This window comes from Crinia signifera, chromosome 2 (genome assembly GCF_055691185.1).
Source record: "Crinia signifera chromosome 2, ASM5569118v1, whole genome shotgun sequence".
Lineage (NCBI taxonomy): Eukaryota > Metazoa > Chordata > Amphibia > Anura > Myobatrachidae > Crinia > Crinia signifera.
Window position 1 is genome coordinate 222,988,714 of NC_139218.1, and position 11,454 is coordinate 223,000,167.

Genomic DNA, 11,454 nt, shown 5'->3' on the forward strand with positions numbered 1-11,454 from the left:
TAGCATTTAATATACCCCATAGTAGTAGTCGGCTGCTTTCTAGTTGCATGAAACCTTATATAGAGTTCTATCACACATTTATATGTATAATGCTGTCCAACAAGGGCCTGTATTGGTTACACCTGTTTACAAATGAACTTGATCATGCCGTGTCTTGTATTTGTTTTCTGGGTACTTGTTTCCTAGCATGGCGCCAGCGATTTTAAGGGTATCCATCGGGTCCCAAAAAAATCACGTTGATCGCATGCAACCAAATCGCATGCATTTTTACATTGGAACCAATGTAAAGTGGTCCCTGAGACCCGATTTTACATTGGGCCCAATGTTAAATGCCCCCCAGACCCCAATTTGCATTGTATACCCACCCTGATGGGTCAAATGCCCCCCCCCATTGTTAACGCCACCCCACGATGAACGCGGCGGTACTCATCCTCCGACCTTTTCATACCCCCACTATCCACGTTGGCGTGGAGTTGATTTTACATAGTGTGGCAAGCGCAGCGAGCCCCGCGCATTACACGTCCCCTCGCGGGGCTCGTCACACTATATAAAATCAACTCCACGCCGACATGGATAGTGGGGGTATAACAAGGTCAGAGGACGCGTACCGCCACCTCTCGCGGGCTTCATCATGGGGTGGCGTTAACAATGGGGGGGCATTTGACATACAAATTACCCATCAGGGTGGGTATACAATAAATTTAACATTGAGTACAATGCATTCAATGTTAAATCGCGTCGGTCGCATCACATGCCATTATAATGGCATGCGATGGACCAGATTTTTTAATTGTCGGGGAAAAGGCTAGAAATAGCCATAAATTGCGTCGGTCGCATACCCTAACTTAAGGTATGCGATGACCCACGATGGGCGCCGTGCTAGGAAACAAGTACCGTTTTCTGAAAGCCAATAAAGAAAGTTTTAGTGCAAACTTTCTTTATGAACTAAATATGCACAAAACTAATTTAAATCAAGTGCAATAGGGAATAAATGTAGATTAAAGTTTTATTTAAAAAAAAAAAAAAGTACATAAAATGAAAAGAAAGTATTATACATTACATATAATAACATAGCAGCTCAAAACATGACATTTGTCCTTTAAGTAACAGAAAAAGTGGGATTGATAACCTATTTTAGGTTGCATACTTAAAAACAACAAGGCTAAAGCCAGCATTTGACCCATATGCTGGACAGCAAAAATAGAAATATTCACAGCAGTAGATCAGATGATACCAGTCGGTGCAAATGCAGGTTTGAAGCAAAGTGAATCAGAGATCTCCCAGCCACAGGATATGGGTGCACAAATAATTTCCTTCTCTTTAGCTGGTTGTAATCCTTTCTGCAGCAGCTGGACAGCCTCCCTGAAATAGATAGGCCACATTTAACATGTCATGATGATCTGTAAAAAGTGACATCCAATTATAGGCTGATCAGACTAGAGGTGCGTACACACAGGGGAGATATTGCTCAGTCTCTCCTTTTCATCAGCGACCAGAGATGATCACTGATGAAAAGGAGACTCTGCCGGGGGAGCCGCAGAGGTAATCAGCTGGTCGCAGGAGCTTGCGATTAGAATGGGACTGAAAATGGGAGCGCGCACCCGGCGATTTATCGCTTGGGCACACTCCCATCACTGGCAATATGGTCGCCAGCGACCATATTTCCAGCGATTATAGCCCATATCGCTGCGTGTGTACACGGCTTAGGTGTTGGAGTTTAGGAAGGCTGACTTTACAGACATGGGGAGAATTGTAATAGAGTCATTCGCAGATTGGAGTAACTTGGGACAGCAGGTGAGGAGGAAGAAATGAAGGACCCCATTCAGACCTGCAAGTTTTCAGAGCCCAGCAAGCAGGTAAAGGCCTCCCCATGTAAGTGAAATCCTGTCTATATGCGAATGCATTCGGAATGATTAACCATCTAATGAATTACCCCCTCTGTTCACAAGCTCCAAGTAAGTCTAGACTCTAGTGCTGCAAAGGGCATGGGGATAAGGAGGCCGGGGAATGCCTTCATTTTCTGGGACACTCAATAGTCAAAACGAATCTGGTTGGTTGCTATGGGCAACATCCGAACTTCAATAGAACTCCCATCTTAGTAAATTTACCCCTGAGAAAGTCTAGTCGAAGGAAACAAGGCAACTGCAGGTCATCTATACATATATTACATATGATGTAGGTAATCTATGTGCTGGCATTATATCTGGGAACAGCAGCGGCACTGTGCATCACAACGTGTGTGGTATAGGGCTCCGACAGTGGGGATCCCAACAGTCAGTATCCTGACTGCCAGTGCTACGACAGGAGGGCGAGTGCAAAGAAGCCCCTTTGCTGGCTCACTGCGAGCCTGGTGGGTCCCTACAGGCTATATTCTCCCTCTATGGGGGTCGCGGACCCCCACAAGGGAGAATAGCCCCTGTGTGTCGGGATCCCCCGTCGGAGCACCGGCCGTCAGGATCCCCACTGTCGGAACGTCATCCGGCACCCATCACAACCACTGTGCAAAAGCTGGAACACAGCAATAGGCTTCTCTCCTAAATCTACTCCTAGACTTTTAACCCCTGCAGTGGTATGCCTGGAAAGATTTCGGTGCATGCCACTGTTATCTAGGTGTGCACAATCTGACAGCACCACCTGCAGGGACACTACCCCCATTGATTGCCCACACCTCACACTGCCAATCAACTCTGGCTGATCCACTTCACATATGGTACCAGCTCGTGATTGGCAAGAGCTGGTGCGATATTTGGAGTAGTACTGTTGAGACCCAAACACCCCCCCCCCCCCCCCACAACATTCGAGGGGGGGGGGGGGGGTGGTTTGGGGGATGACATGCCCCAGAAAAAAAAAACACCACTGAAGGGGTTACAACTAGCCAATGAGAATCTGAGGGGGATATCAAAGCAAAAAAAAAAACCCACACAAGTCCTTACCAGGCTGCGCGTGGCATTGCATAGTGAATACGGGATTGTTGAAAGCCATTGAATGTTGAAGATGCTGCCACTGTGTAGGCACCCATGTTGTCAAACAGGAGCCAGTCCCCTACATATAGCTCAGGAAGTTCAAGATGCTCATTAATCTGATCTAATCCATCACATGTTGGTCCCCACAAGCTGCTGCTGTACAGAGGCTGGTCTGGAGAAGGTTTCTGAGCAAGAAACAGAGCAGATTAGTGATAAAGCATATAGAATGGGTTGCAGTCTTTTCATTTAGAAGCTGTTGGTACATAAATGTTGACAGCCTGTTGTGTTACCTTTCAGTAAACAGTGTGGTCTATGGATCAATAGAACACCATGACCTTGCCTTTTTTGCCTGAGCAATTTTACCATGTATTCAATACATTTAATAAGCAGGTGTTAATTTGCCCACAGGTACATGCCCTTTAATTTATGCTGGCAATACATTAGAGCGATTTTAGGGCCGAATGCACGAATTGTGCACATCGTGAGAGGTTTTGGAAACATTACAATCCGATGCTAGGGACCGTGGGTTGGAAGATGGTTACTTTTTATGCTATTGGGCCAATGGTCTTACATGCTGCAATTATGATATGTTAAGACCTGTTACACCATTAGCACATAGGCCCTGTGAGTGAACCAGAATAACTGGTTCACTCACAAAGGCAAATTCCTTCTCAAATGGAAAAAAACATATGCACTGGAGGCGGGGCAGATGTTACTTGTGCAGAGATAGTTAGATTTGGGTGGGGTTTTACTTCCAATTGAGATCTATATTGCAGTGTAAAAATAAAGCAGTCAGTATTTCCCCTGCACAAAAACAAAATAACCCTCCGAAATCTAATTCTCTCTGCACATGTTACATCTGCCCCCTGCAGTGCACATGGTTTTGTCCATCTAAGAAGGAATTTGCCTTTGTGAGTGAACCAGAATAAGGGCCTTAGTGTGTCAAAATGCACCAAATCTTGAGTCCGGGAGCTGCAGTGGGAGTTCAAGTGAAATTGTGACACGATTCTGATTGGATGCTGGTCGTCATAATGTATGGCCAGCATTAGGCTTCTAGAAGTACGTTGTAATGACTAGTCTATAGGGGTATATCCTATAACCTGCAAGCCTATCTATTTAGCCCCGATAAGCTAGCGGAAACAGGGCTGCGGTTGGGCGAAATCACAGGTTTGACTGAAACGTCTTTTATTGGGTGATCTAATAGGATAGCCTGATAAGAAAGCCTGATAAGAAACAGGGGAAAATAGCAAAAATAACGGACCCCTCTCATCCAAGGTTTCATCGGGGTAATTGGAGAACCCCTTATAAAACTGAAACTTCATAGAACAGATAACTTAGAGCAGCATTTTGTGCAGATTAAATATGTGATCAAATAAACAGCAATGAGGAGACCTTTACCTTGAGAAGTATGGGTTGGGGGTGAGTATGATGAGCATGATCAAAGAAGATACAGTTGAATGATCCATAAACACCATCATTAACGTAATACATGATGTTCTTCTTAGGGCAGATTTCTTCATCTTAAATAATGAAAGATAATCACATCAGGACATTGCAGCAGTAGAAAAGTACAGCACAGTCAGTGTTCCGTCATCCATTTGGTTTCATTAATGTGCCAATACACTAGGGAGTTCACTCGCGATTATTTTCACTTTTCATGTGATTGGTCCGATAAACATGAAAAGCATCCCACATTGCATGTGATTGACATAGGGTCCGAAGCGGTCCCGTGTGCATTGGAGCATGAATATTGCACGAGCTGCAGGCAAGTTCAGTCACATCGCTAGCCAAGCAGGCAAGGCTGGGATTCCATAAGATATATGGTATGCAATATGACTGCATACAGGGTATTGTACGTGGTCCTGGCACCTGCTCAAAAGGGGATGGTGGCAATTTCTGCCCTTCCCCTCATGAATGGTCACCTATAGTTACTAATGTTTGCTATAGCATTGTTAAGTGTTCCATAGGATATATATTTACCCATAGGTGTATCTAAATATACCTATATATACACCCAAGGAACTGACAGTAACAGCACCTCTACAGAACAGACAAATTTACCAAAACACTAACATTACAGTCATTTTTATATATGGTTTTAAACATAATGTAACACCTGCAGCATTGACATTCTGGTACCTTAGAAAAATACTCTTAACATTCAAGTCTCAGAAAGCAACAAATATAAGATGTTTTACAATCACTAATTATATACAGTATGTATTAATAGAGGCTGTATTAAAAATAAGACAAATATAACATACCATCTGATCCAGAGTGGTCTAACTGGACCTCATTTTTTGCAATTATGTTTACAGCCAAAGAGAAAGCAGATGCCACATAATATCTCCCTGGTTCAGCAATGATATCCACACCAGAGCCTTCTGGGAAATACAGGTTCAGTGCTGGATTTATCACAGCGGAAATCTGTTAGAGAAAGCCAGACACAGTTTGTGAGCTTCACAGTATTTTATGAATTTACAGATGCAGATTTACATTCACAAGGTCATGTCTAAGACAGTATAAATACAAATTGTCACCTCATTAAACAGATTTTTCTCTTCATCAGTCCCAGGGAAACCCCCTCCGATATCCAGCAGCCACATCTTGTATCCAAACTCAGACGCCATTTCAAACACAAGTCTGGCATCTGAAATGGCCTGTGCATATGCCTTGGGATTGCTGCATCCACTGCCCACGTGAAAACTGCAATAAAAAAAAAAATTCAGTGTAATCACAAAGAACACAGCTGCATATACAAAGATAATATGCAAATGCGAGACAGATTTGCATCCACATTTTCAGCAGTGATGTCAGGGAAGGCAGTTTTGACAATAAAACTGATGATAAACGTCTATGTATTGTTCTAACCATTTTTTAGAGTCAAAACGCCAGTGTATACTGATCCATCACCAGTGAGGTGCTGCCTCACCAGCCTACATTCTTGCACATCTCTGATCAAAACTGACCAAATTGTCAGCAGTATATACCACTGGCACTGACCATTTGTATAATTGGTATATTACTCAGATTCATATGCGTGTCTAATACTAGCTAGGGCATCAGGTTGATAGGTCTCTAGTTTTCAGGTCAACATGGACAAAAGCAAAAGGTTAACAGGGGTTTTTCACATTTACTTTGTTTTTCATACTTTAACATCCACGTGAATTCTGATTGGGAATTCTAAAGTGTGCCAAGTGCAGCAGTAGTAGAGTGAGGCACTTTGTACAAAGCATGGCAAGCGAAGCACAGTATACACTAATTGGGGTGGGGGGAAGGGGGGGGGGTCTATGTCAACAGGTATTGGGTGGGATGCACTAAAGAAAAAGTGTGACAAAAACCCTGTTATCAGGTTTTTACTGCATTTTGGTATGCAGGAGAACCTGCAAGCTGAGTGTCGGCTGTGGGGGGAGGTCTCCCCAGCAAAAGCGGACCAGCACATTTAAGCCATTCTGCACATGCGCAGAAAGTGTCCTGCACATGCACAATATCCCCACCATCGGACCCAATGCTTAGCGTGCAAGTCTGAATCAGACCCTATATCTCCTTCATTAACGTGTATGGGGGGAGACAATATCCTACAGCTGCCAAGATCGAATAAAACAGGGATTTCTCTACAATGTCCCCTTTGATATATATTAGGAAACTAAAGGTTTGTCGTGTTCCTCTGGATCTAATACATTACGTAGTCAACAGTTACCATGAACTCACCTCATGTAATCTGTCTGTTGCCCCTTCCTACTACATTATAAGCTCTTCAGAGCAGGGCCCCCTTTCCTTCGCTCGTCTAAGCCCTCTTCTCTTCACATTTCACACACAGCTCTACCATACTCAAAATCTCAGTGTCCATCTTTGGCCACCAGCCCCTAGCAGGACGTTGATCAAGTCCTCACTACTTACATTTAAGCTGTAATGTGTATTGAACTGTGGCATTCATTTTACCTGTAATATATTTGTTATTTATTTACTGCAATGATAAGTTTAGTCTTCCTGTACTGTTCCTTTGCACGGTGCTGCAAAACACTTGTGCGGCCTTATAAATAAAATAATAGTTCAAAAATTCCAACTCACCTAACACCAATGACATCAACATGCAGCTTCTTAGCCATTTCTAGTAAGTGCCTGCATGATTTCAATGGAGCCCCAAACTTTACACTAAGACGTGCTGACGAATTGGAGTCATCGGTAGCTATGCGCAATACCATCCTATAACAAACAAGACAGTTAGGCTCCAGAAACGCTTTGTTATTAAATGTAACCTAGCTTTCAAATACTACGATTTAATTGCCGGCCAAACAATAAATACGTACTTAGCACTTGGGTGGCTCCGCGACACTTTGGACAGCTCCACTTCATTGTCAAAAGTCATCATCTGTACTCCATGTTTAGCAGCATATTTAATTTGGGATATTTGCTTACATGGGTTAGCATAAATAATGTTTTCTGGCATCACTCCAATGCTTTGTACTAGTTCAATCTCAGTCTGCAGAGAAAAGAATAATATAGTGTGTTACACACATGTAGCAATACAATAAGCCATTACCTTCCCAAGTGATGGCATAGCAAACAGATAGGCATTCCTGATTACCTTGCTGGCGCAGTCAAATCCGGCCCCCAGTTCAGCCAGAACCTGAACCACACCCTTGCTGCTATTACATTTGACAGCATAGAAAGGCTTCACACGAGGAAGAGCTTTCAGAAACCTCAGATGTTTCTTCACAACATCCCCCAGGTCCGCAACGAAAAAGGCATCTTGGTCATCCTGAGGACAGATGCATGGGATATTTTACACAGGATAGGATATGATATATGAAAGCAAGAATAATCAATGATCTAGTGCAAGACTGCAATACATTCTGTAATATTTTAATAAATATTTCAGGGAAACCTATTACACAGTCTTAAGTGTATCTTGATATTTAACCGCAACTAATACAAGTAATTTTACTAACAATTTTGAATATGGAAATACAAAAATAAAACATAATGTAGGATAAGGAACTAGAGAGCACGGGTGCTTCGGGAGCAGAGATATGGAGTTAACCACTATACCAGGGAATTTCAATCTCTCAACTCGCAGCACACCAAAGAAGATTTTAATTTGAGAAGGCACACCATCAGATCCCCACAATGAAAAACACATTGGCACCCACAGAAATATAAAAAAACCCTCTTATGTCCCCATAGAACACAATAAAAATTGACCCCAGATACACAGTACAGTATGCGCCAGGCTCATCTGCTTGCAGGACACAGGAGAGACCTTATGCTAAAGCCAATTGTTTTCACTGTGTATTTCCCCAGGGGTAGAATTAAAACATCCTCATATGAACACCATAGGAGTCACTGCCTAGCTGCCATTATGTTCTCCTAGGGAGATATTGGGGACAGTATAAAAGCAGAACACCTGAGCAGCTCCTTCTCCCTGTGTCCGATCTTATTTAAATCGGATTCATGTCCTATGCAGTCTCTGGGTAGCTTCTTAAACCAGGACTGATACCAACAACATCAATGTGAGAGAGGGAGCAACAACAGAGCTGTCAACCAATAATGATTAGCAGATAAGAGGGGAAGGGACCAGCAGCCAGAACTGGAAAGGGGTTGTCTCATTTGCACAGGAAAAAGACAGGACAGGAGCTGGAAGAGACCAGTTCAATAACAGTTGAACTGGTGTGGACCTCATTATCTGTGGGGGCAAACTTGAGAACATCTCAAAAGCACACTGGTGTGCCACAGAACCCTGCACTAAACACTGACATTCACTGGTGTTCTGTTGTTTATCAGCAGTGAAAGGCTGTTTTAATGGGGATACAGTTAAATTATAAACAATCAGAATCCCACCATTCAGAAGACTGACAGTGGGATCCTGAGGTAAATACTGGTGTTGGAGTAAAGGCCCATACACACTGGGCGACTTTGAGCTGAAAGACGCTCAAAACAGCATGTTTGAGCGGCTATCATCGCTGTCCAAACACGCTTGGCATTGTTACCCAGTGTGTATGAACTTTAGGCACTAGGGCAATATATTCCCAGCAGATATGCCAAAATATTTGATCTGCTCTACACATCAAAACAGCTTTGGCTAGACTCAACATATCAGGGGGGGTGGGTAAAAGCCGGAAACATAGTAAATGCATTGAAAAAGCCGGAAACCATGTAAAGTGTATTAGGAAAAGCTGGAAATCATAGTAAATGCATTAAAAAAGCTGGAAATCATAGTAAATGTATTGAAAAAGCCGGAAACCATGTAAATTGTATTGGGTTGGGATCATTGGATAGACAGCAAGTAGGTCTACAAGCATTAGGCCGACACCACTAGGTCGACATGCAGGATGTTGACATGACTGAAGGTCGACGTGGGTCAGGCCGACATGTCATTAGGTCAATACAAGCATTAAACCATGTAAAGTGTATTAGAAAAAGCTGGAAATCTTAGTTAATATATTGAAATAGCCAAACACCATGCAATGTGTATTAGAATAGCTGTAAATCATAGCAAATGATTTGAAAAAGCCAGAAACATAGTAAATGCATTGAAAAAGCATATGCATATGCAATCTATGGTAAATGGGCCCTGTAGTATTGAGCAGCAGCAGCTTCTTGTATATAGCATTGGCTAGAGAAAAACAAATATGTTTATTGTATAGGGTCACGAACCTATGTCAGCTAAGCTGCAAAAATATTATCAAAATCCTACTGTAAGGTAAGGTCCCTGCCTTTTCCAGCTTTCGACCTTCAGTCATGTCAACATCCAGCATGTCGACCTTCAGTCATGTCGACCTAGTGGTGTCGACCTAATGCTTGTCGACCTACTTGCTGTCTATCCAATGATCCCAACCCAATACAATTTACATGGTTTCCGGCTTTTTCAATACATTTACTATGATTTCCAGATTTTTAAATGCATTTACTATGATTTCCAGCTTTTCCTAATACATTTTACATAGTTTCCGGCTTTTTCAATGCATCTGCTATGATTTCCGGCTTTTCTAATACACTTTACATGGTTTCCGGCTTTTTCAATGCATTTACTATGTTTCCGGCTTTTACCCACCCCCCATATCAGGCCAACATCACAAGTGTGCACCTAGTTTAATGCTGGAGGAGGGGTTGCTTAGGGTATAAATTAGGGATAAAGTAAAAATACTGGGAACTGTCGATTTCCTCAGTCTGTATTTTGGACCCAACCCGGTTTATCAACTTTCAGTATTTAACGATGGTGCATGAACTGTGGAAGTGGGGGTTGTAAAGGAATTGCAGGAAGAGTGGTCATAGGGTACTTACAGTCTTTGAGACATCATTCATGATTTCCTCCATCAGATCTCTGGCCACAAATCCTTCCTCCACCATGATAAAGTCAGACTCCTGGATATACCCTGGCATTGTAATGTTCTAGTGGGGTTCTATGGACAACTTCTTATGTTGTTTTTAAGTATGCAACAAGCTGCAATGAAGGATAACAGTATATTAGAAAGTGCACACACACCTTTACAGTAACAGAAGCACTAATATGTGATGTATGGGCCAGCGCTGTTAGCTTATTACAGACACACAGACTGATCGATCATTACCTTCTATCACAGCACCCACGGAGGTTCTGCTGTAAACTCCCAGATTTTGCAGCACCCGGGGCTGATGGTCTCGCCGCTGCTGGCGTCTTGTGGTCTCTGTGGAAAGAGAACAGCGATGAGACTAGGCAGGCACCATGACAGCACTGCCAACCTCCTCCCCACCATTCCAAATGCACATCTGAGCCAGCCATCACCCGTGTACCATGGCCTGGGATGCAGACAGGGCATAAGCACGAGGGGGGCTCACCTTAGAACGCATTTACAAAGCCGCTTCCCATGGGCGTTGCAGATAAGAAGTGACCGAGTCCTGTTACACGTCTAGAGCTTCAGTTCTTGCTGCCTGTGATGTGGTCGTCTCCTCGGCCCGGACTCCCCTTATATAGGTCACTCGCGGATGGGGAGCACCTTGACGTCATGCCTAGACAGGCAGCACAAGATAACAGCGTCCCCGCCCAGATCGCAGCGTGACGTCACTGCGTGCCCGGGTGGGTGGTGGCATCCCTGTGCCTTATTATGCACACAGCACAGTGGGTGGGGGCGGCGACTGTACTGTTGTGTAGTAACACATATTGTGTACTCACGTGATGGTGACTAATACCAGTGGTGGGGAAATCCTGGAAATGACAGGATGTAATACTGTGAGGTCATTGATGTGACTTAAAGTGTGTACACACTATTAGAACAAGTTTGGGGCTGTTTTCTAAAATTACTAGTTACAGAGGAGAACTGTGTTTTGATCTTGTTGCTATAGAAAAGTATAATTATATTTATAGTCAATAGCATGAGTGCTAATGCTGCCCATTACTACTTTGGCTGTTCCATAGACAGGTTGCAGGTTCGTCTACATGTGATATTAAACATGACACGGGTCTCTAAATTTTATCATAATACAATTCCACTGTGATTTCAATAATTGGTAC

At 43.2% G+C, this 11,454-nt stretch overlaps 1 protein-coding gene across 1 annotated transcript; it reads right to left on the reverse strand.

Moving 5' to 3' along the window:
- Window positions 1–992: 992 nt before the first annotated feature.
- On the reverse strand, window positions 993–11,017 carry AZIN2 (antizyme inhibitor 2). Its single transcript, XM_083173840.1, has 11 exons — window positions 10,782–11,017; window positions 10,535–10,630; window positions 10,248–10,407; window positions 7,552–7,725; window positions 7,274–7,446; window positions 7,035–7,169; window positions 5,504–5,669; window positions 5,228–5,390; window positions 4,362–4,483; window positions 2,934–3,148; window positions 993–1,362 (listed from the first exon to the last, which is right to left on the reverse strand). The coding sequence occupies exons 3-11, from the start codon at window positions 10,344–10,346 to the stop codon at window positions 1,224–1,226; spliced, it is 1,386 nt and encodes a 461-aa protein (XP_083029966.1). The 5' UTR covers window positions 10,347–10,407; window positions 10,535–10,630; window positions 10,782–11,017; the 3' UTR covers window positions 993–1,223.
- Window positions 11,018–11,454: the final 437 nt, after the last annotated feature.